We start from the raw sequence: 26,867 nt of genomic DNA, 5'->3' as shown, positions 1-26,867 counted from the left end.
TTTCCTCTGTTTGCCGAAAAGGAGATTCCCTGTCGGAATATTATCGCTTTTCTACGAGAAAAATGTCGTAAAAATTGATTTTAAACAGCGGTTGACATGCTTCGAAGTACGGTAATGGAATATTTCAAATTTTATTGTCACGAATTGCGCCATGCGCGCGACACTTCTTTACTATTTCGGATAGTGTCTGGAACGCACGAACAAAACGCCGCTATTCGGATATAACGATGGATTATTTTGGACCAAACCAACATTTGTTATTGAAGTAGCAGTCCTGGGTGTGCATTCTGACGAAGACAACAAAAGGTAATCAAACTTTTATAATAGTAAATATGATTATGGTGAGTGCTAAACTTGCCGGGTGTCTAAATAGCGAGCCCGTGATGCCTGGGCTATGTACTTAGAATATTGCAAAATGTGCTTTCACCAAAAAGCTATTTTAAAATCGGACATATCGAGTGCATAGAGGAGGTCTGTATCTATAATTCTTAAAATAATTGTTATGCTTTTTGTGAACGTTTATCGTGAGTAATTTAGTAAAATGTTAGTGAATTCCCCGGAAGTTTGCGGGGGGTATGCTAGTTCTGAACGTCACATGCTAATGTAAAAAGCTGGTTTTTGATATAAATATGAACTTGATTGAACAAAACATGCATGTATTGTATAACATAATGTCCTAGGGTTGTCATCTGATGAAGATCATCAAAGGTGAGTGCTGCATTTAGCTGTCTTCTGGGTTTTGGTGACATTATATGCTGGCTTGAAAAATGGGTGTCTGATTATTTCTGGCTTGGTACTCTGCTGACATAATCTAATGTTTTGCTTTCGTTGTAAAGCCTTTTTGAAATCGGACAGTGTGGTTAGATTAACGAGAGTCTTGTCTTTAAATAGCTGTAAAATAGTCATATGTTTGAGAAATTGAAGTAATAGGATTTTTAAGGTTTTGAAAATCGCGCCACAGGCTGCCAGTGGCTGTTACGTAGGTGGGACGCAAGCGTCCCACCTAGCCCATAGAGGTTAACCTCTTAGATCTAGACGTTCCGCTAGCGGAACACCTGCTCCAATATCCAATGATGGGCGTGGCGCGAAATACAAACTCCTCTAAAATCCGAAAACTTCCATTTTTCAAAAATCCGACTATTTTACAGCATTTTAAAGACAAGACTCTCGTTAATCTAACCACACTGTCCGATTTCAAAAAGGCTTTACAGCGAAAGCAAAACATTAGATAATGTCAGCAGAGTACCCAGCCAGAAATAATCAGACACCCATTTTTCAAGCTAGCATATAATGTCACAAAAAACAAAACCACAGCTAAATGCAGCACTAACCTTTGATGATCTTCATCAGATGACACACCTAGGACATTATGTTATACAATGCATGCATGTTTTGTTCAATCAAGTTCATATTTATATCAAAAACCAGCTTTTTTACATTAGCATGTGACGTTCAAATTCGTTGAAATTACTAAATTACTCACAATAAACGTTCACAAAAAACATAACAATTATTTTAATAATTATAGATACAAAACTCCTTTGTGCAATCGAGGTGTCCGATTTTAAAATAGCTTTTCGGTGAAAGCACATTTTGCAATATTCTGAGTAGATAGCCCAGCCATCACGGCTAGCTATTTAGACACCCACCAAGTTTAGCCCTGACCAAACTCCGATTTACTATTAGAAAAGTTTGATTACCTTTGGTGTTCTTCGTCAGAATGCACTCCCAGGACTGCTACTTCAATAACAAATGTTGGTTTGGTCCCAAATAATCCATTGTTATATCCAAATAGCGGCGTTTTGTTCGTGCGTTCAAGACACTATCCGAAGTGTAAATAAGGGTCACGAGCATGGCGCATTTCGTGACAAAAAATGTCTAAATATTCCATTACCGTACTTCGAAGCATGTCAACCGCTGTTTAAAATCAATTTTTATGCAATTTTTCTCGTAAAAAAGCGATAATATTCCGACCGGGAAAGCGTGTATACGTACAAAGAGAGAGAAAATAAAAGCATGGGATCCCCTCGTGCACGAGCCTGAGTTTCATAGTACTGTGACTGGCCACTATCCAAACGCGCTACTTTTTTTCAGCCAGAGCCTGCAAAGCCACGATTCAGCTTTTTGCCGCCTTCTGAGAGCCCATGGGAGCCGTAGGAAGTATCACCTTACAGCAGAGATCCTCAGTTTTCAATAAAGAGAGTGTAGAAGCCCAAGAAATGGTCAGAGAGGGCACTTCCTGTAAGGAATCTTCTCAGGTTTTTGCCTGCCATATGAGTTCTGTTATACTCACAGACACCATTCAAACAGTTTTAGAAACTTTAGGGTGTTTTCTATCCAAAGCCAATAATTATATGCATATTCTAGTTTCTGGGCAGTAGTAATAACCAGATTAAATCGGGTACGTCTTTTATCCGGCCATGCAAATACTGCCCCCTACCCTAGAGAGGTTAAACACTTTTTTGGTTAATACATGATTCCATATGTGTTATTTCATAGTTTTGATGTCTTCGCCATTATTCTACAATGTAGAAAATAGTAAAAATTATGAAAAACCCTTGAATGAGTAAGTGTGTCCAAACTTGACTGGTACTGTAAAAAAATATTTAGATACAGCTTAATGAATTAACTGTAAACATTAACTCTGTAACCCATTAATGTTACAACATCCTCCCCCGATGAACAACTGTGTTCATCTAAATCTCTAAGCAGTGTATTAACTGGAATAGGTCTTCTCAACAAAGTCCCTGAGGCAGTATGAACTGAACATAACCCATCTCGGCCTAGAAACAGTTCCTCAAACTTCCCTAGTTTACAGGTTTGTCTGGGTGTGTTTTCTTCTCCGATGAGTGCAACATCACACACTTTCAGTGGGGTGGGCTGTGGTGTGTCACAGCAGTGTGCTGACTTTAGAGCCAGCAAGTAATCTCTTCGCCAGAAGGCCAGCATCCCGGAGTCGCCTCTTCACTGTTGACGTTGAGACTGGTGTTTTGCGGGTACTATTTAATGAAGCCACCAGTTGAGGACTTGTGAGGTGTCTGTTTCTCAAACTAGACACTCTAATGTACTTGCCCTTTTGCTCAGTTGTGCACCTGGGGCCTCCCACTCCTCTTTCTATTCTGGTTAGTGCCAGTTTGTGCTGTTCTGTGAGGGGAGTACTACACAGCGTTGGACGAGATCTTCAGTTTCTTGGCAATTTCTCGCATGGAATAGCCTTCATTTCTCAGAACAAGAATAGACTGACGAGTATCAGAATAAAGTCCTTTGTTTCTGGCCATTTTGACCCTGTAATCAAACCCACAAATGCTGATGCTCCAGATTCTCAACTAGTCTAAAGAAGGCCAGTTTTATTGCTTCTTTAATCAGAACAACAGTTTTCATCTGTACTAAGATAACTGCTAAATGGTTTTCTAATGATCAATTAGCCTTTTAAAATGATAAACTTGGATTAGCTAACAACGTGCCATTGGAACACAGGAGTGATGGTTGCTGTTAATGGGCCTCTGTATGCCTATGTTGATATTCCATAAAAATAAAAATAAAAAACAATCAGTCGTTTCCAGCTACAATAGTCATTTCCAACATTAACAATGTCTACACTGTATTTCTGATCAATTTCATGTTATTTTAATGGACAAAAATGTGCTTTTATTTCAAAAACAAGGACATTTCTAAGTGATGCCAAACTTTTGAACGGTAGTGTAGGTAAACTTCTCTTTATTGCACAGTGAATCATTGTTGTGAATATTAGTCTCATACAGGCTCCAAAACTCCTGCCACATACTGACATTGCTATATAATTTCTCAATAATCAAATTTGGTAGCCTTACTGATTGTCTCTGTGATCTGTTTGAGTTAGCATCACTCACTTGTGCTGGTAGTGGATTGAGGTCCTGTTTTTTCTTAATCACTCATTGTGCACGGCTCTTCAGCATGATAACACTCTCTTTGTAATCCTCCGTGCATGGAATCTCCGCCTCGAGTCAGTCCAACGAAGTTAGCTGTAAAATTCCACAATCAAGTTCAAACAAGCTGTCCTCCTTAGCTGACAGCAATTCCAACAATGTACTAAAGTGATCGGTATCCTGATTTGACTGGGTTATTTCCACATCAATCTGATTCAGAATCCGTGTTGTGACACCTCGAATGTTAACCCGCTTTCGTCTCATTTGACATTCCTCCTCAGCCATTTCAGCTGCTTCATCCCTCTGACCTTCGTCGCAGCCAGTGTTTCCAACTCCTCAGTAAGGAAAGTAGCTATTGGCTGTCCTAAAAGTCACTAGAAGTCACTAAATGACGTCATCACCTCTTTTGCATAATTGGCCGTGTGAATGTAATTGTGAACAACGCTGTAGGAGAGAGGAATACTGTCATGGGAGAGACAAAAAGTGAGTAAAAAACACCCTAAATATGTTTAGAACTACAAATGAGCAAGCTGCAGAGAGTGGCACAACAAGCGAATAAGAACCAGATATTTGAGACCATACTCCCCCTTCAGCACTTTATGGACCCCATCGTTAATCCCTGTCATAACAGAGGCATTGTCAGTCCCTAACACTTCTCCAGGAAAGCCACAACAGCACGGGCTATAGATTTGGCATCTCCCTCCTAGTGATCGAAATTTGGTTTGCCAGTGCTAGAACTACAAAATTACCTTAGCTGGTGAGTCAATTCGAGTAAGCTAGCGTGGTAGAGCTTGCTAGCTTATGCGCTACAATGTTTATCCACGTGACATTGCCAGGTTGTTCAGGTAAACCACCGCATTATATATATTTTTTAAATGTAACCAATAGTCAGAAGCCAACTTGATTGTCATGGACTATTTCTTTGTTACATTATATTAAAATGACCCATAGAAAATACATCTCACATGCATTTCTTTTAAAAATGTAATAAAATAAATACAAATAATAATAACTTTTTTGGGCTAGGCCTGAGATCAAACTGGGGGCCTACCCAGGTGTACCCGTGGCTACGCCGCTGCTTGAGGGGGGATATACACTGCTGTGACAATGACCAAAGATAATTATCTTGGGAGGTATGTGATTGAGTTATTCTAAGTTGGGTGAACAAAAGGACTTGAGTTCTTGTACGTTACCACAATCACACCATGAGTAGTTAATCATGAAACATACACCTCTGCCTTTTCCCTAATCTGCATCGAATGCACTCATCAATGTGCTGCTACTCACAGAATGTTTCAGAGATCTCAAGTTATGATGCTGCGTACATTTCATCACACGCTTACAGTCAAACAATCAATAATAATTTTCAACCCTGTGTTTGGTCTGTACTGTGTTCTCTCCGGCAGCGAACCGCACCACGGTGAGACCATCGTTTTTGGGCGAACCACGGTGCTTTGTTTAGTGTGCTCCTGAGTGCGGATATATTGTTCACATCAGTCCAAACGAACCGAAATAAGGGGGAAAACGCACCAGAGTTCAGAAAAACCGTACCAAACCATTTTGGTGTGAAAGCCCCCTAAGACTCATTCCTCCTCTCTCCCCTAACTCCTTATTTCTTATCCTCTCTTCTCTCTTCCTATCTATTCTCACTCATTACCCCCTCCTCACCCTGCCTCCTCCTTCCTTCCTCTCCTCTCCCCCCAACCCCCACCTCTCCTCCACTCCCTCCTCTCCCCACTTCCCCTTCCCTCACCCCCCTCATAAATCCCCCCAGGTGCTAGCGATAGACCCAGATGATGGGGACAATGGGACAGTGGTGTACAGCATCAGCCCAGAGAACCCATTCTACACCGTCAACAGCAGCACAGGGAAGATCAGGACCAGCGGGGTTGTGCTGGACAGAGAGAGCTCCAACCCCAAAGACACACTGCTCATGAGGACCATCATCGTGTCTGCTGTTGACAGTGAGTCCCAACCTAGGCCAGAACTCTGTCTGTTTGTTGGTCAATTGGTTGGTCGATCGGTCGGCCGGTCTACATGTCTATTTGTCTGTGTGTTTGGCTGGCTAGCTGTGACTGAGACACCGGTCTGTCTATTCATGTATTTGTGTGTATATGTGTCTGTCTGGGGCTAAAGAGTGTGTAAATCTGTCAGCCTATAGCATCAGTATCTAAATTACAGTGGCAGTTTATATGTGAGTCTCAGCAATAACACTGTTTCACCAAAATGTTCCTGCTACTTTAATATTGATGGTGAAACTTTTATTGGTGTTTTGTGCTCTTGTAAATGCTGTGTTTGTTCCTCTGGCGCCTCCTCCAGTTGGCAGACCTCCACTGCATTCCTCATTCAGCACCACGGTGTACGTCAACCTGCTGGACCTGAATGACAACGACCCCACCTTCCTTAACCTGCCCTTTGTGGCCGAGGTGCCAGAAGGCCTGCCTAGTGGATCCTCTGTGTTCAAGGTTAGCACACCATTACAAGATATCCTCAGATTTAGTCTGACGGGCCTCATTCCATGATATGTCATCAATACATGCCAGTGTGGCGGATTAATCAGATATCATGACAGCGTGTGTGTGTGAAGGCTAATTGAAGATTTCCTTTGTTTCTGTATCTGTCTGTCATGTCCTCCTCTCACTTCTGCTCACCACACCACTTCCATCTCTCTCTCCCTCTATCTCCCCTCTGTTTCCTATCCATACACCTCTTATTCTTCTCCCCTCTCACCCTAGCACCTCGCCTTTCCTCTTCTCTCCTCCCTTCCTCTCCTCTTTCTCTCCTCCTCTCCTCTCCTCTCCCTCCCTGTCCTCTCCCTTCATCCTGTCTCTTTCTCTCCCTCTCCATTCCTTTCCCTCAATCCCTCTCTCCTCTCCTCCCTCAGATCCAGGTGGATGACCCTGATGAGGAGGAGAATGGTATGGTTACCATGGCGCTACAGGTGGGCATGCCACGCCTTGACTTCTATCTCAACAGCACCACGGGCGTGCTGTACTCCACAGCAACGCTGGACCGTGAGCAGATTGGCCTGTACCACCTGAGGATTGTGGGATACGACCAAGGGCAGAACCCACGCACCTCCACCAGCACCCTCACCATCACAGGTATGCAATAGTCAGGGCCCATATTCATAAAGCATCTCAGAGTAGAACTGCTGATCTAGGATCAGTTTTACCTTTCAGAACATAATAACTAAGATAGTGGGGACCTGATCCTAGAACACCATACCTACTTTCAGACGCTATGAAACTTTACACCATGTAAAGACAGATTCAAGTCTCACAGAGATTTGCAGAGTATAACCTTCTGGTCTGAAGCAGATCTTTTAGAAGCGCTGAGAGACTAATGAAAATCTATTAAATGTGTTGCTTGTCTTGTACACCTACTGAGCATGATTCATGAATATGAAAACATGAAAACTCAGTCTCTTTGTCTGTCTGTCTGTCTGTCTGTCTTTCTGTCTGTCTGTATGGCTGTCTTCTCTCTCTATGTCCCTCAGTCCTAGATGCCAACGACGAGACCCCCACGTTCTTCCCCAAAGTGTACAATGTGTCCCTGCAGGAGAGCGTCCCCAGGGACCATGTGGTGGCTCACCTCAACTGCTTTGACAACGACGCCGGCCTCAACGCTGAGCTCAGCTACTTCATCACAGGTCAGAGGTCAAACTAAAGCCATGGCAGCCACAAATGTGTGCATCTGCGAGTGTGTGTGTGTGTGTGTGTGTGTGGTGTGTGTGGTGTGTGAGTGGTTGGGCAACACGTGTGTGTTTCTAGAGTGGTTGGGCAAGACGTAGAGGTGTATTATGTGAATTTCCTACTCTTTGTGTATGTAGTGTACACACATACACAAGGAGTAGGACATTTTTACATCCCAAGAATAGTTTTTGGAAGAAAGGGTTATTTGATGGTTCTTTGGAAGGAAAGAAGAATTCTTTGGAAGGCAAGAAGGGTTTTACAAATAACCATAAATAATATTTCCCAGCATGCTATAATGCAGTGATATTTTGAGAAGTGTTATATCTGTTGTTTTTACATTGATTGGTTGATACATTTTATGCTACACAAAGATAAATAACATACCATTTTCTAAACTACTCCAATCTGTTAGTAATTGGATTTATTGCACCGGTTACTGAGATGGTTGTTCCTGTTGAGATGATGGAGGTAGTCTCAGTATTCAATCTTCCCTAACCTAATAGTCATTTTGAATGCAGGTTGCGGGTGATTAACAATTCTACTTGTTGGATACACATCACTTTGCAAGCCAGCTTAATGTGACTTGCAGGCCTGATGTGGCCTGTAAACCAGTAGTTTCCTAACACACCAGTGTTAACATATAACTAGGCCCTCAAAGAAAGGTCTCATTTATGTAATGTATTGTCATAAATCATACAATTTTAAAGGCTACTAAGGCTGGTGGAACTGTTCATAGAGGGTTCTAGGAAGAACCTTTAGATTATAAAATGGTTATTGATAGAACCCTTAATAGACGGTTCTAGGTAGAACTATATACAGTGGGTTCTTTGAAGAACCGTGTGTAGAGGGTTCTAGATAGAAACCTCTACAAAGGATTCTACCCAGCACCAAAAAGGGTGGGTTCCCCTATTGGGACAAACCGAAGAACCCTGTATTATTTTACTTTTTTTCTAAGAGTGTGTGTGTGTGCATGCAGACGTGTGTTCATTCGTGTGTATAAGTGAATAGCCCGAGATTTACATGTAATGTTCCACCATCTGTGTGTTGTGTTCTGCAGGTGGTAACCAGGATGGTAAATTCAGTGTTGGCTTCAGAAATGGTGTGGTCCGGACTGTGGTTGCCCTGGACAGAGAGACACTGGCTGCATACACACTGGTCATAGAGGCTATCGGTGAGTCCTAGCTTTATAAAAGTATTTTTTAGTCCTAGCCCAATACTATTCTTCTTCATCTTTCTTTTTACTCTTAAATTTTGGGCTTGTTTCAGTGTACATGTTCTGTACGATTTCAAACTTCAAATAACTTGGTTCAAAGCTACAATCCTTTTATACATCTGTGAGATTGAGAAGTGTGTAAGGGGTGCGTACTGGCGGCAGAGAAGTCAGACGCAGGAGAGCAAAAATTGTGTTTCCAACGGCGCAGTTTAATAATAAAAACCACTGGAAAACAGAACAATCAATAAATGGGTACAAAACCCGACGCACACCAGACATAACGTGCACAAGCACTTACAATAAACAATACCGGACAAGGACATGGGGGGAACAGAGGGTTAGATACACAACATGTAATTGATGGAATTGAAACCAGGTGTGTGGGAAGACAAGACAAAACAAATGGAAAATGAAAGGTGGATCGGCGATGGCTAGAAGACCGGTGACGTCAACCGCCGAACGTCGCCCGAACAAGGAGAGGGACCGACTTCGGAGGAAGTCGTGACAAAGTGAGAAGGGATGCGTGCAAGTCTTCAGTGATGTAAAGTGTTGTGCTGTGGTCTCAGTTTCTTTTCATCATCTTATCAAAGAGAGAACAATAAGGTCTGCAACCCAAATGCAACACTATTCCCTATGCACTGCACTACTTTTCACCAGGGCCCATAGGGCTCTGGTTCAATGATGTGAACTTTGTAAGGAATAGGCTGCCATTTGGGATGCAAACAAGGTTTGAGATTTCCTGTTGTTGTTTTTCTTGAAACTTTTAAGTACATCTGAGTTGTTCTGGGGTGTCTCTGTGTGTGATGATAGGGCTGTTCAGACACCCCACTGTGTGTATACACCGAGTATACGAAACATTAGAAACACCTTCCTAATATTGACTCCAATGCTTCCCACAGTTGTGTCAAGTTGGCTGGATGTCATCTGGGTGGTGGGCAATTATTGATACACACAGGAAACTGTTGAGCTGTTGCAATTCTTGACACAAACCGGTGCGCCTGGTACCTACTACCATACCCAGTTCAAAGGCACTTAAATATTTTGTCTTGCCCATTCACCCTCAAGGCTTGAAAATCCTTCTTTAACCTATCTCATCCACTTCATCTACGCTGATTGAAGTGGATTTAACACGTGATATCAATAAGGGACCATAGCATACACATGGTCAGTCTATGTCATAGAAATAGCAGGTGTTCTTAATGTTTTATATACTAATTTAGGCATGGAGAGTGGAAGAGAGAGAGGGGGGAGAGAAGAAGAGGGGGAGAGAAGAAGAGAGATTGAGAGAAGAAGAGAGTACACATGTCATTGCCTCAGAAGGGATTGAAGGGATTGGTTTCTGTTGTATGATTTTAATGATTAGATTGTACAGTTGGTTTTATTTGCAAAGATCTTGACTTACTTTAGTTGAAATGCAACCAACGAATGCACTGAGTGTAATTATTGAAATGTAATATAAACATGTAGTTGTGTCATAAAAAAAAAACATACAAATATGTTCACTGGCCCAGTTTCTCAGAAACTGACAGACAAATACACACAGTGTTGTAATGTGTGAATGTGTGTGTCCCTCAGACAATGGTCCATCAGGCAGCAGGAGGACAGGCACAGCCACAGTGTTTGTAAAAGTACTGGATGTGAACGACAACAGACCCATCTTCCTCCAGAACAGCTACGAGACCAGCATACTAGAGAATGTCCCAATAGGAACCAGCATCCTGCAGGTACCCAGGCAGGCTGAAACACACACACACACACACACAGATAGATGCATGATCTTAATTTGATCACCCTGTTGCATCAGAACTTTCCTGCAATGCAATTTGATTTGAAGTTTAAAAAGGCTTCTGAAATTTGTAATATAAACATTTTTAAATGTATAAACCTATACAAAAATGTCCATGCGCGTGCACACACACACACAGGTATGCACATAGAGTGGGTATAGAAAGTCACCACCCCCTTTCAAAATGTTCACCTTTTGTTGCTTTACAGCCTGAAATGAAAACACATAAAATGTGACTTTATTTACACACACTAACAAACAATATTCAAGTGAAAAAAAATGACAAGTAACACAGTAAAATAGCCTATTTGGATAAGTGAACCCCCCCCCCCTTAGAATAGCAATTGCAAACTGGATGAAGTATAACCAACCACCTTCCAGATCACAAATCAAGCTAATTGGCTTCCATCTGTGATCAATTGTAGTGACTTTGATTAGTTCAAAAATAGGCAGCTGTTCATGGAGGACTCCACTGCTTAGTAGTGCAATTCAAAGCAAAGAATCCATTATGGGTGGGAAGGTACTTTCAAAAGTTGTGGAAAGGCACAGGTCAGGGGATGGATATAAACATATTTCAAAGGCTTTGTCTATCCCTCAGAGCACAGTTAAGACCATTATTAAGAAGTGGAAGGTGTATGGCACCACCCAGACCATGCATAGATCAGGCCGTCCCTCCAAACTAAATGACCGCGCAAGGAGGAGAGTGATCAGAGAGGGTACCAAGAAGCCAATGGTGACTTTGAAGAAGCTTCAGGCCTTTATGGTAAAGACTAGTGCATGTGACCACAATATCACAAGCGCTCCACAAATCTGGCCTCTATGGGAGGGTGGCAAGAAAAAAAACACTCCTCAAAAAAATCCACATCGGGTCTCATCTGAGCTTTGCCAAAAATGACCTTGTAGATTCCGAGGCCAAGTGGCAAAATGTGCTGTGGTTAGATGAGCTCCTTCACGACGCCAGGACAGCGGAGTCAATCACCACCTTCCGGAGACACCTGAAACCCCACCTCTTTAAGGAATACCTGGGATAGGATAAAGTAATCCTTCTACCCCCCCCCCCCAAAAAGATTTAGATGCACTATTGTAAAGTGGTTGTTCCACTGGATATCATAAGGTGAATGCACCAATTTGTAAGTTAAATGACTTAAATTTAAACTTTTTGGCCTGAATGCAAAACGATACATCTTTCCACCCAAAGAACACCATGCCTACAGTAAAGCATGGCGGTGGCAGCATCCTGTTGTGGGGGTGTTTCTCTTCAGCAGGGACAGGAGCACTTGTCAGGATAGAAGGGAAAATGGACAGTGCAAAATACCAACAGATTTTTGAGGAGAACCTGCAGCCCTCTGCCAGGATGTTGAAAATGGGAAGATGGTTCATGTTTCAACATGACAATGACCCAAAGCACACCGCCAAAGCAACCGTACAGTGGCTGAAGTACAAGAAGGTGAATGTCCTTGAGTGGCCTAGTCAGAGCCCAGTCCTTTCGCAGTCACTATGCAATTTGACTGAGCTTGAACACTTCTGCAAGGAAGAATGGGCAAATATTGCAGTCTAGGTGTGCAAGGTTAGTAGAGACATGTTCAAAGAGTGTAATGACTGTAATTCAAGCAACATTTTCTTAATAACTCAGGGGGTGTTCACTTGTCCAAATAGGGTATTTTACTGTTTTAATTGTAATGAAAGTTCTTTAGATTTTTTTTCCCACTTCGATATTGTGGGTAACTGTGTATAAATAAAGCTGGGAAAAAGTCTGATTTAAGTGTTTTCAATTCTTGGCTGAAAGGCAACAAAAGTTTAACATTTTGAAAGGAGTGGTGACTTTCTATACCCACTATGCACGCACACACACACACACACACACACACACACACACACACACACACACACACACACACACACACACACACACACACACACACACACACACACACACACACAGTGGTGTAAAGTATTTAAGTACAAATACTATAAAGTACGACTTAGCTTGTTTTGTGAGGTATCTGTACTTTACTATTTATATGTTTTACAACTTTTACTTCACTACATCCTAATGAAAATTATGTACTTTTTACTCCATACACCCAAAAGTACTCATTACATGCTTAGCAGGACAGCAAAATGGTCCAATTCACGCACTTATCAAGAGAACATCTCAACTGCCTCTGATCTGGTGGACTCACTAAACACACATGCATAATTTGTAAAATGTGCCCCTGGCTATCCATAAATAAAATGGTACCATCTGGTTTGCTTAATATAAGGAATTTGAAATGATTTATACTTTTACTTTGGTACTTAAGTATAGTTTTGCAATTACATTTACTTTTGACTTAAAACCAAATTCTTTTTTAATTTGACCATTATTTAAATAGGCACGTCAGTTAAGAACACATTCTTATTTACAATGATGGCCTACCAGGGAACAGTGGGTTAACTGCCTTGTTCAGGGGCAGAACGACAGATTTTTACCTTGTCAGCTCAGCGATTTGATCTAGCAACCTTTCAGTTACTGGCCCAACGCTCTAACCACTAGGCTACCTGCCACCCGAAGTAGTATTTTACTGGGTGACTTTCACTTTTACTTGAGTTGTTTTCTATGAAGGTATCTTTACCTTTACTCAAGTATGACAATTGGGTACTTTTTCCACCACTGCACACACACACACACACATACATTCCAATGCATTTAACCCAAGTATTTGAAAATACTTTAACCTCTTGGGGCTAGGTGGGACGCTAGCGTGCCACCCGTGGTGCACTCCATCAACAGCAGTTGCATTTCAAGAGCGGCAAATTTGAATCCAAATAAATGTCAAAATTCAAATTTTTCAAAAATACAACTATTTTACACCATTTGAAAGATAAACATCTCCTTAATCTAACCACGTTTTACGATTTCAAAAAGGTTTTACGGCGAAAGCATACATTTAGAGTATGTTAGGACAGTACATTTACAAGAGTTGTGTGTAATGTTTTGTCAAGTCAAAGACAGGGTCACCAAAACCATAAAACCAGCTAAAATGATGCACTAACCTTTTACAATCTCCATCAGATGACACTCCTAGGACATTATGTTAGACAATGCATGCATTTTTAGTTCTATCAAGTTCATATTTATATCCAAAAACAGCGTTTTACTATGGCATTGATGTTGAGGAAATCGTTTCCCTCCAATAACCGGCAGTCAAGTCAGCGTCAGAAATTAAATAATTAAAATTAGAAAACATTGGTAAAATATTATATTGTCATTTAAAGAATTATAGATTTACATCTCTTGAACTCAATCAACTTGCCAGATTTAAAAATAACCTTACTGGGAAATCACACTTTGCAATAATCTGAGCACTGCGCCCAGAAAAATACGCTTTGCGATACAGACTAGACGTCATGTTGGGGAGATCTAAAATCGAAAATACTATGTAAATAATCCATTACCTTTGATTCTCTTCATCAGATGTCACTTCCAGGTATCACAGGTCCATAACGAATGTAGTTTTGTTCAAAAAAGCTCATCATTTATGTCCAAAAATCTCTGTCTCGTTAGCACATGATGTAAGCCAGCCGGACTTCTCGTCATGAACGAGGGGAAAAAATATATTTCCGTTCGTTCAAACATGTCAAACGTTGTATAGCATAAATCATTAGGGCCTTTTTTAACCAGAACATGAATAATATTCAAGGTGGACGAATGCATACTCTTTTATAACGTATTGGAACGAGGGTACCCAACATGAACACGCGCGCCAGGTGTCTAATGGGACATCATCGTTCCATGGCTCTTGTTCGGTCAGATCTCCCTCCAGAAGACTCAAAACACTTTGTAAAGGCTGGTGACATCTAGTGGAAGCAATAGGAAGTGCCAAAATATTCCTAAGCCCCTGTGTTTTTCAATTGGATAGGTTTAAAGTCAATACAACACATCAGGTATCCACTTCCTGTCAGAAAATGTCTCAGGGTTTTGCCTGCCAAATGAGTTCTGTTATACTCACAGACACCATTCAAACAGTTTTAGAAACTTTAGAGTGTTTTCTATCCATATATAATAAGTATATGCATATTCTAGTTACTGGGTAGGATTAGTAACCAGATTAAATCGGGTACATTTTTTTTATCCAGACGTGCAAATGCTGCCCCCTAGACCCAACAGGTTAACCTCTATGGGCTAGGCGGGACGAATTCGTCCCACCTACTTAACAGCCAGTTGAAGCCTGTGGCGCGATTTTCAAATACCTTAAAAATCCTATTACTTCAATTTCTCAAACATATGACTATTTTACAGCTATTTAAAGACAAGACTCTCGTTAATCTAACCACACTGTCCGATTTCAAAAAGGCTTTACAACGAAAGCAAAACATTAGATTATGTCAGCAGAGTACCAAGCCGAAATAATCAGACACCCATTTTTCAAGCCAGCATATAATGTCACCAAAACCAAGAAGACAGCTAAATGCAGCACTCACCTTTGATGATCTTCATCAGATGACAACCCTAGGACATTATGTTATACAATACATGCATGTTTTGTTCAATCAAGTTCATATTTATATCAAAAACCAGCTTTTTACATTAGCATGTGACGTTCAGAACTAGCATACCCCCCGCAAACTTCCGGGGAATTCGCTAACATTTTACTAAATTACTCACGATAAACGTTCACAAAAAGCATAACAATTATTTTAAGAATTATAGATACAGACCTCCTCTATGCACTCGATATGTCCGATTTTAAAATAGCTTTTTGGTGAAAGCACATTTTGCAATATTCTAAGTACATAGCCCAGGCATCACGGGCTCGCTATTTAGACACCCGGCAAGTTTAGCACTCACCATAATCATATTTACTATTATAAAAGTTTGATTACCTTTTGTTGTCTTCGTCAGAATGCACACCCAGGACTGCTACTTCAATAACAAATGTTGGTTTGGTCCAAAATAATCCATCGTTATATCCGAATAGCGGCGTTTTGTTCGTGCGTTCCAGACACTATCCGAAATAGTAAAGAAGTGTCGCGCGCATGGCGCAATTAGTGACAATAAAATTCTAAATATTCCATTACCGTACTTCGAAGCATGTCAACCGCTGATTAAAATCAATTTTTACGACATTTTTCTTGTAGAAAAGCGATAATATTCCGACAGGGAATCTCCTTTTCGGCAAACAGAGGAAAAAATCCCAAAGGCGGGGGCGGTCGGGGTCACGAGCATAAGCCCAGTGTCCCTTGATCGGCCACTTGAGAAAGGCGATAATGTGTTTCAGCCTGGGGCTGGAATGACGACATTCTGTTTTTTCCCGGGCTCTGAGCGCCTATGGACGACGTGGGAAGTGTCACGTTAGAGCAGAGATCCTTAGTAAATGATAGAGATGGAAAAGAAGTTCAAGAAATGGTCAGACAGGCCACTTCCTGTAAAGGAATCTCTCAGGTTTTGACCTGCCATTTGAGTTCTGTTATACTCACAGACACCATTCAAACAGTTTTAGAAAATTTAGGGTGTTTTCTATCCATATGTAATAAGTATATGCATATTCTAGTTACTGGGTAGGAGTGGTAACCAGATTAAATCGGGTATGTTTTTTATCCAGCCGTGTCAATACTGCCCCCTAGCCCTAACAGGCTAGCATATAATGTCACAAAAACCCTGAAGACAGCTAAATGCAGCACTAACATTTGATGATCTTCATCAGATGACACACCTAGGACATTATGTTATACAATACATGCATGTTTTGTTCAATCAAGTTCATATTTATATCAAAAAACAGCTTTTTACATTAGCATGTGACGTTCAGAACTAGCATACCCCCCGCAAACTTCCGGCGAATTTACTAACAATTTACTAAATTGCTCACGATAAACGTTCACAAAAAGCATAACAATTATTTTAAGAATTATAGATACATTACTCCTCTATGCACTCGATATGTCCGATTTTAAAATAGCTTTTCGGTGAAAGCACATTTTGCAATATTCTAAGTACATAGCCCGGCATCACAGGGCTAGCTATTTAGACACCCAGCACGTTTAGCACTCACCAATATCAGATTTACTATAAGAAAAATGGTCTTACCTTTCCTGTTCTTCGTCAGAATGCACTCCCAGGACTTCTACTTCAATAACAAATGTAGGTTTGGTCCAAAATAATCCATAGTTATGTTCCAACAGCGACGTTTTGTTCGTGCGTCCCAGACACTATCCCAATGGTAAATAACGGTCTTGCGCACGGCGCATTTCGTGACAAAAGATTTCTAAATATTTCATTACCGTACTTCGAAGCATGTCAACCGCTGTTTAAAATCAATTTTTATGCCATTTTTCTCGTAAAAAAGCGATAATATTCCGACCGGGAATCTGCAATTAGATAAACAGCCGAAGGAAAATATATCACTGGGTCGAATCGGGCAAGCGCCTAATTCCATTGTCCTCTGATGGGCCACTTGGAAAAGGCGATAATGTGTTTCAGCCTGAGGCTGCCTCGTCATCGTTCAGGTTTTTCCCGGGCTCTGAGAGCCTATTGGAGCCGTGGGAAATGTCACGTTACAGCTAAGATCCTGACTCTTCAATAAACAGAAGCAAGAACAACAACACCTTGTCAGACAGGTCACTTCCTGCATGAAACCTTCTCAGATTTTTACCTGCCAAATGAGTTCTGTTAAACTCACAGACACCATTCAAACAGTTTTAGAAACTTTAGGGTGTTTTCTATCCATATGTAATAAGTATATGCATATTCTAGTTACTGGGTAGGAGTGGTAACCAGATTAAATCGGGTACGTTTTTTATCCGGACGTGAAAATACTGCCCCCTATCCCAAACAGGTTAAAATAGTAGGCTGTTTATAGGAATTTATCTGAATATACAAATACTGCCAATAGAAGTAGTTGATTTGCGTCACATTATTTGAAAATACTCAAATACACAGAACATAAGTATTTAAATAACAAATAATCAAATACACACACAAAATGAGAACATGAGTATTTTCTAAAACAAACCAAAATTTTACATAACAAAATAATACCACAAAATGTTCTAATACAACAATCAAAATGTACAAAACAATTCACATCAACCACAGAGGCTGGTATCCCTTTTGGCAGAACCTTAGGCTTCCACCTGCTTCTCTGGTCTGTTACAACATGACCAATCAACAGATAGGGTCACGGTGAATAATGTTCCAAATAACCACATGGACTGGTAAAGTAAAGGTTATCTTGAAGTAAGGATCTGTCATTGTTAAGTTAGAAGTACATCCATGGACAGGCAGGACTGTGGTCAAGTCTGAATGCTGTGGTCAAGTTATGGTTAGAGCAGTCACCTCCATGACCGGGCCTGCATTCATCCCATGGTCAGAGCGTCGTCATATCTCTGTAATGTAGTCAAACAGGCAGGGCATGGTAAGGTGGGGTGTCGGTGAGCTGCTGTGGTCAGGTTGCAGTCTGGTTGGAAAGTAGTGGTTGCTGCGGTCCGGCCTGCGTTGGGGCGGTCGTCTGAAAGAGGAGGTGAACGACCACCGCAAGAGCCCAGTCTCTTCCACAGCTTGAGCTGGGGCTCCGAGGAGGCCCACGGACCAGGGCCTGAACCACATCCTCCATCTGAGTCCTCCTCTGTCTGGGCGACCCACGACACAATGCCAGGAATATAGCACTAACAGCCAAGAGTAGGGACAGCCCTAGATCCATCATAATCGTCAGCAGAGTGTCATGGGGCTCTGAGGGTAGTTTCAAGTGTTATTGTCACGTGCACAAGTACAGTGAAATGCCTTTCTTGCAGGCTCTTTCCCAACAATGCAGTAATCAATATCACTAGTAAAAATATTACACACGAAAAATTGAAATAATAAGAACACGAGAAAGTAAGTAAGCTATATACAGGGTCAGTTCCAGTGTCAGTGCCAATACCATATTTACAGTGTGCAGGGATACTGAATTGGTAGAGGTAGATACATAATCTATAGGGGTAAGGTGATTAACTGTTAGGATATGATAAACAGAACAGCATATATGATGATTGTATGCGTGTGTGTGTGTGTGTGTGTAGAGTCAGTAGGAATGTGCTTGCGTGTTACGCGTTTGTGAGCAAATTAAGTGTGTGTGTGTGTGTGTGTGTGTGTGTGTGTGTGTGTGTGTGTGTGTGTGTGTGTGTGTGTGTGTGTGTGTGTGTGTGTGTGTGTGTGTGTGTGTGTGTGTATGTGTTGGAGTGTCAGTGTGAGTGTGTAGAGTGCTGTGAGTGTGCATAGAGTCAGTGCAAAAATAAAATGAAAAGGTCAATGCAGCTAGTCTGTCTAACCATTTTTGTCTTATGGCTTGGGGATATAAGCTGTTCAGGAGTCTGTTAGCGTCAGACTTGTTGCACCGGTACACCTTACCATGCGGAAGCAGAGAGAACAGTTTATGGCTTGGGTGGCTTCCTTTCACACTGCCTGATATAGAGGTCCTGAATGGCAGGGAGTTCGACCCCAGTGATGTACTGAACTGTCCGCACCACCCTCTGTAGTGCCATACGATCGAGGGCAGTGCATTTGCCATATGAAGTAGTGATGCAGCCAGTCAAGATGCTCTCAATGGTGCAGCAGTATGACGTTTTGAGGATTTGAGGGCCTCATGCCAAATGGTGTCCACTTGACAAAATGTGTCCACCCCTGTGTCACAATGGGATTCGATTAGCTGTTAGCTTCCATGTCTATAGCAAAGGTGGGATGAGCTAATGCTTTGAATTTTGGAGATCATTACAGCCAAAATTATGTTCTTTTCATTCCCACTGTGTAAACAAAGCTAATTTCCGTGAAAATGTTGCTGCTAAAATGAGTTTTGTTTAACTAACTAAAATGAATAGAATACTGTTGACCAACCCCATTTCGTACAAATTTGCTCAACCGCGGCATTCAAACGAGGCTGCAATGAAAACTAATGGGACTGTAGTGACTGAGTTGGCATCAAAATCCGGGGGTGAACTATGTTTCTATTCAAGCGTTGATTGACATGGCCGATAGTATTGGAGAAACGTACAGCATGCATAAAGCAACTCATTCTGTGTCATACAGCCTCTCTCCACCAGGTGTAGCGCTTCTCTCGCAGTTTAAACTCTTACATCTAGACGTTCCGCTAGCGGAACACCTGCTCCAATATCCAATGATAGGCGTGGCGCAAATTACAAATTCCTCAAAAATACAAAAACTTCAATTTTTCAAACATATGACTATTTCACAGCATTTTAAAGATAAGACTCTCCTTTACCTAACCACACTGTCCGATTTCAAAAAGGCTTTACAGCGAAAGCAAAACATTAGATTATGTCAGCAGAGTACCAAGCCAGAAATAATCAGACACCCATTTTTCAAGCTAGCATATAATGTCACAAAAAGCCAGAAGACAGCTAAATGCAGCACTAACCTTTGATGATCTTCATCAGATGACACACCTAGGACATTATGTTATACAATACATGCATGTTTTGTTCAATCAAGTTCATATTTATATCAAAAAACAGCTTTTTACATTAGCATGTGACGTTCAGAACTAGCATACCCCCCGCAAACTTCCGGGGAATTTGCTAACAATTTACTAAATTACTCAAGATAAACGTTCACAAAAAGCATAACAATTATTTTAAGAACTATAGATACATAACTCCTCTATTCACTCGATATGTCCGATTTTAAAATAGCTTTTTGGTGAAAGCACATTTTGCAATATTCTAAGTACATAGCCCAGGCATCACGGGCTAGCTATTTAGACACCCGGCAAGTTTAGCACTCACCAATATCAGATTTACTATTATAAAAGTTTGATTACCTTTTGTTGTCTTCGTCAGAATGCACTCCCAGGACTGCTACTTCAATAACAAATGTTGGTTTGGTCCAAAATAATCCATCGTTATATCCGAATAGCGGCGTTTTGTTCGTGCGTCCCAGACACTATCCGAATGGTAAAGAAGGGTCGTGCGCATGGCGCAATTCGTGACAAAAAAAATCTAAATATTCCATTACCGAACTTCGAAGCATGTCAACAACTGTTTAAAATCAATTTTTATGCCATTTTTCTCGTAAAAAAGCGATAATATTCCGACCGGGAATGTCCATTTAGCTAAACAGAGGAAAGAAAACAAAGCTTTCAGTCGACACGGGCACGAGCCTGAGTCTCACAGTACTGTAATCAGCCACTACCCAAACGCGCTACTCTGTTTCAGCCAGAGCCTGCAAAGCCACGATTCAGCGTTTTGCCGCCTTCTGAGAGCCTATGGCAGCCGTAGGAAGTGTCACGGGACAGCTAAGATCCTCACTCTTCAATAAACAGAGACAAGAAGAACGACACCCTGTCAGAAAGGCCAGTTCCTGCATGAAATCTTCTCAGGTTTTTGCCTGCCATATGAGTTCTGTTATAATCACAGACACCATTCAAACAGTTTTAGAACCTTTAGTGTGTTTTCTATCCAAAGCCAATAATTATATGCATATTGTAGTTACTGGGCAGGAGTAGTAACCAGATTAAATCGGGTACGTTTTTTATCCAGCCGTGAAAATACTGCCCCCTAGCCATAACAGGTTAATTGGTGCTGAAAATCCACTTTTTCAGGGCGTTACTACGGGGTCCCTGAATGAGCTATCGGACAGAGACATTGGGGTCCGTCTCTATGGGCCGAGGCGGTTTCAATGCACCTAGTCTTGTGACTCTGGGACATTTCTAAATGTCGCCATGTCCGTAATATTCAAAATGAATTGAACATATTGCAAATGCACGAGGCCGGTTCTCGGTCTGAGAACCTTCTAGAGCCCCATAATTCACCGTGCACTATCGACTTGAGCTCTAGAACAGGTTTCTAAAATTTCTGAGCTCTAGGTCTGACGGTTCTTGAATCGTTTGAACGAAAGTAACTATAGAAGGCGGTATAAGCCTCTAAGCCCCACACTATGTCCGTATGGCCAAGCTGTGTTTTTGTGTTTTAGTTTTTTTGGCAAAAAGAATAGACACACGTTGTCTTTGGGGTAGGCATATACAGAATCCTGAATATGAAGTCTCTACCTTAAGAATTGACTGAATGACATAGGGTTGAGTTGCGTGATTTTCACTATGTGCAGGTTATATGACAATAGCTCTAGGCTGTTTTTAACCACTTCCGGTTCTCACAGGAAGCTCTTGCTCAACACACGTTGTCTTTGGGGTAGACATAAACAGAATCCTGAATATGAAGTCTCTACCTTAAGAATTGACTGAATGACACATGGTTGAGTTGCGTGATTTTCACTATGTGCAGGTTAAATGACAATAGCTCTTGGCTGTTTTTAACAACTTCCGGTTGTCACAGGAAGCTCTTACTCAACACACGTTGTCTTTGGGGTAGACATAAACAGAATCCTGAATAAGAAGTCTCTACCTTAAGAATTGACTGAATGACACATGGTTGAGTTGCGTGATTTTCACTATGTGCAGGTTAAATGACAATAGCTCTTGGCTGTTTTTAACAACTTCCGGTTGTCACAGGAAGCTCTTACTCAACACACGTTGTCTTTGGGGTAGACATAAACAGAATCCTGAATAAGAATTCTCTACCTTAAGAATTGACTGAATGACAGATGGTTGAGTTGCGTGATTTTCACTATGTGCAGGTTATATGACAATAGCTCTAGGCTGTTTTTAACAACTTCCGGTTGTCACAGGAAGCTCTTACTCAACACACGTTGTCTTTGGGGTAGGCATAAACAGAATCCTGAATATGAAGCCTCTACCACCTCTTGGGGCTCGAGGGCAGTATTGAGAATTTTGAAAAAAATATGTGCCCATTTTTAACTGCCTCCTACACCAACTCAGAAGCTAGAATATGCATATTATTGTTCAGGTTTGGATAGAAAACACTCTGAATTTTCTAAAACTGTTTGAATGGTGTCTGTAAGTATAACAGAACTCATATGGCAGTCAAAACCCTGACACAAATTCTGACAGGAAGTGGATACCTGATGTGTTGAATTACCTTTAAGCCTATGCCATTGAAACACACAGGGGCTTATTAATTGTTGAGCACTTCCTATGGCTTCCACTAGATGTCACCAGTCTTTAGAAAGTGTTTTGAGTCTTATACTGTGAGAACTGAACGAACAAGAGCCTTGGAACGGTGGTGGCCGATTAGACTCTGGCGCGCGAGTTCATGGTGGGTACTCTCGTTCCAAAACGTTTTAAAAGAGAATGCAAACGTCCGCCTTGAATATTATTCATGTTCTGGTTAAAAAAGGCACTAATGATTTATGCTATACAACGTTTGACATGTTTGAACGAACGTAAATATTTTTTTTCCCCTCGTTCATGATGAGAAGTCCGGCTGGCATAGATCATGTGCTAACAACACGGAGCTTTTTGGACATAAATTATGAGCTTTTTCGAACAAAACTACATTTGTTATGGACCTGGGATTCCTGGAAGTGACATCTGATGAAGAGAATCAAAGGTAATGGATTATTTACATAGTATTTTAGATTTTAGATCTCTCCAACATGGCGGTTAGTCTGTATCGCAAAGCGTATTTTTCTGGGCGCAGTGCTCAGATTATTGCAAAGTGTGATTTCCCAGTAAGGTTATTTTTAAATCTGGCAGTCCGGTTGCGTTCAAGAGATGTAAATCCATAATACTTTGAATGACAATATAATATTTTACCAATGTTTTCGAATAGTAATTATTTAATTTGTTGTGCTGCTTGACTGGCGGTTATTGGAGGGAAACGATTTCCTCAACATCAACGCCATAGTAAAACGCTGTTTTTGGATATAAATATGAACTTGATAGAACAAAAAATGCATGCATTGTCTAACATAATGTCCTAGGAGTGTCATCTGATGGAGATTGTCAAAGGTTAGTGCATAATTTTAGCTGGTTTTCTGCTTTTGGTGACGCCTGTCTTTGAATTGACAAAACATTACACACAGCTATTGTCAATGTACTCTCCTAACATAATCTAACTTTATGCTTTTGCCGTAAAGCCTTTTTGAAATCAGACAACGTGGTTAGATTAAGGAGATGTTTATCTTTCAAAGGGTGTAAGATAGTTGTATGTTTGAGAAATTTGAATTATGACATTTAATTGTTTTCAAATTTGGCGCTCTTGATATTTCACCTGTTGTTGATTGGGTGTACCAGGGGTGGGACGCTTGCGTCCCACATAGCCCATAGAGGTTAAGAATTGACTGAATGACACATGGTTGAGTTGCGTGATTTTCACTATCTGCAGGTTATATGACAATAGCTCTAGAGTGTTTTTAACAACTTCCGGTTGCTCCAGGAACCTTAGAATCGACACAGGTAGACCTCAAAGTAGCCTGATGGATTGTTATAGAAGACAGGTTCATAAGGCATTCATAACCCACATAGGCTTTAGGTTGAATTTTGGAGAATAGTCAATGTATTCCTATGGGGAGAGAAGTCATTGCACACAGTTTGATCTAAACACCTTCTTTTCACTGTGAAGGGTTAATGCCACAGGGTCAAGGTTAGGCTTGCACAGATCGGGAGGACCTCAGGAACGCTCCTGGTTCCTCCCCATCGCTCGTTGTATTGATTTCATCATGTCAACTTTTTTTTCAATTTTTTGCTGTTGAATCATATTGCAAATACGCGGATGCGCATTTGCAATATGATTGAATGGGCATTTAGCATCACGTATTTGGCATGCTCATAAATACTGCAGAAATGTATAATTGACTGTCCCGATGAACTGGGGATGGCTGTGCAGTGACTGTGGTTCCTCTCCATGGCTTGATGGTGACATGAGAGAAGTGGGACTGTCGTTTTTTAGCGATTTTTTTGAAAAATGTCCAAAATGACTAGGGGCGCCCCATACTGGATAGGCACTGATGGAAGGTGCTCCCTACCCAACCATGGACCCCTTGAACCCCCCTAAAGGCATTTAAAACCCTTCAAAAAAATGTATCCTGGTAACCCATTTCGGGTCACCATGTGCACTGATGCGCATTTGCAATATGTTTCAATGGATCTCAACATCACGAATTTGGCATGCTCAAAAACACTGCAGAAATGCAAAATTGACTGTCCCGATGAACTGGGGATGGCCGTGCAGTGACTGTGGTTCCTCTCCATGGCTTGATGGTGACATGAGAGAAGTGGGACTGTCGTTTTTTAGCAATTTTTTAAAAAAAATGGCCAAAATGACTAGGGGCGCCCCATACTGGATGGGCACTGATGTAAGGACACCGGAAAGGGTGGGACCTAATACAATTACTCCTGCACCATCTTAGGCTTGACCAAATACACTTAACCTCTATGGGCTAGGTGGGACGCCAGCGTGCCACCCGTGGTGCACTCCATCAACAGCAGGTGCATTTCAAGAGCGGCAAATTTGAATCCAAATAAATGTCAAAATTCAAATTTTTCAAACATACAACTATTTTACACCCTTTGAAAGATAAACATCTCCTTAATCTAACCACGTTTTACGATTTCAAAAAGGTTTTACGGCGAAAGCATAAATTTAGAGTATGTTAGGACAGTACATTTACAAGAGTTGTGTGTAATGTTTTGTCAAGTCAAAGACAGGGTCACCAAAACCATAAAACCAGCTAAAATGATGCACTAACCTTTTACAATCTCCATCAGATGACACTCCTAGGACATTATGTTAGACAATGCATGCATTTTTAGTTCTATCAAGTTCATATTTATATCCAAAAACAGCGTTTTACTATGGCATTGATGTTGAGGAAATCGTTTCCCTCCAATAACCGGCAGTCAAGTCAGCGTCACAAATTAAATAATTAAAATTAGAAAACATTGGTAAAATATTATATTGTCATTTAACCTGTTGGGTCTAGGGGGCAGCATTTGCACGTCTGGATAAAAAAAATGTACCCGATTTAATCTGGTTACTAATCCTACCCAGTAACTAGAATATGCATATACTTATTATATATGGATAGAAAACACTCTAAAGTTTCCAAAACTGTTTGAATGGTGTCTGTGAGTATAACAGAACTCATTTGGCAGGCAAAACCCTGAGACATTTTCTGACAGGAAGTGGATACCTGATGTGTTGTATTGACTTTAAACCTATCCCATTGAAAAACACAGGGGCTTAGGAATATTTTGGCACTTCCTATTGCTTCCACTAGATGTCACCAGCCTTTACAAAGTGTTTTGAGTCTTCTGGAGGGAGATCTGACCGAACAAGAGCCATGGAACGATGATGTCCCATTAGACACCTGGCGCGCGAGTTCATGTTGGGTACCCTCGTTCCAATACGTTATAAAAGAGTATGCATTCGTCCACCTTGAATATTATTCATGTTCTGGTTAAAAAAGGCCCTAATGATTTATGCTATACAACGTTTGACATGTTTGAACGAACGGAAATATATTTTTTCCCCTCGTTCATGACGAGAAGTCTGGCTGGCTTACATCATGTGCTAACGAGACGGAGATTTTTGGACATAAATGATGAGCTTTTTTGAACAAAACTACATTCGTTATGGACCTGTGATACCTGGAAGTGACATCTGATGAAGAGAATCAAAGGTAATGGATTATTTACATAGTATTTTCGATTTTAGATCTCCCCAACATGACGTCTAGTCTGTATCGCAACGCGTATTTTTCTGGGCGCAGTGCTCAGATTATTGCAAAGTGTGATTTCCCAGTAAGGTTATTTTTAAATCTGGCAAGTTGATTGCGTTCAAGAGACACCATTCAAACAGTTTTAGAAAATGTAGGGTGTTTTCTATCCATATGTAATAAGTATATGCATATTCTAGTTACTGGGTAGGAGTAGTAACCAGATTAATATCGGGTATGTTTTTTTATCCAGCCGTGTCAATACTGCCCCCTAGCCCTAACAGGTTAACAGGCCAAATACACTGAAAAGGCACTCTAACGTGCTATAATAACCAATTGTATGCGTATGCATTCAGAAATATAATCCACAGAGTGTATAAGAGCTCCCTTATAACCGAAATGACTGGTATGATTGTGACCCATTCTCCACTAATAAATGTACTGCATGTAATTGAGACATGCTAATAAAAAATGACATAATCTAATAATTAATTGTGCAATGTAAACATGGAAAATATCTGTTTGTCTTTCCTCCTGATATAATTTTGGAAATTGCAGCTTGCTTTCTGGTGTTGCTGGGAGGAAGTAGTTTGACAGAGGCCAACACCATGGCAGCCTGGTATAGAACAGGAAAAACAATGGTTAAACTACCTTTGAAGAATGTACTAATTCAGCAAGAAATCGGTTCATTTAATCACATACATTGTAATTCAATAGGTAC

At 41.0% G+C, this 26,867-nt stretch overlaps 1 protein-coding gene across 1 annotated transcript in view; it reads left to right on the top strand.

Moving 5' to 3' along the window:
- The first annotated feature begins 4,716 nt into the window (after positions 1-4,716).
- LOC145861836 (cadherin-23) overlaps positions 4,717-26,867 on the top strand; it is a 34,681-nt gene continuing 12,530 nt past the window's right edge. The window contains exons 1-8 of the mRNA XM_082965454.1: positions 4,717-4,750; positions 5,312-5,325; positions 5,680-5,869; positions 6,225-6,370; positions 6,790-7,009; positions 7,405-7,557; positions 8,658-8,771; positions 10,389-10,537. Of these exons, the coding sequence (XP_082821580.1) occupies positions 4,717-4,750; positions 5,312-5,325; positions 5,680-5,869; positions 6,225-6,370; positions 6,790-7,009; positions 7,405-7,557; positions 8,658-8,771; positions 10,389-10,537 (1,020 nt within the window). The remainder of the gene's footprint in view (positions 4,751-5,311; positions 5,326-5,679; positions 5,870-6,224; positions 6,371-6,789; positions 7,010-7,404; positions 7,558-8,657; positions 8,772-10,388; positions 10,538-26,867) is intronic.

Source organism: Salmo salar, chromosome 18 (genome assembly GCF_965601325.2).
Source record: "Salmo salar chromosome 18, fSalSal1, whole genome shotgun sequence".
Classification (NCBI taxonomy): Eukaryota; Metazoa; Chordata; class Actinopteri; order Salmoniformes; family Salmonidae; genus Salmo; species Salmo salar.
This window is presented reverse-complemented; position numbering and strand designations above follow the sequence as displayed.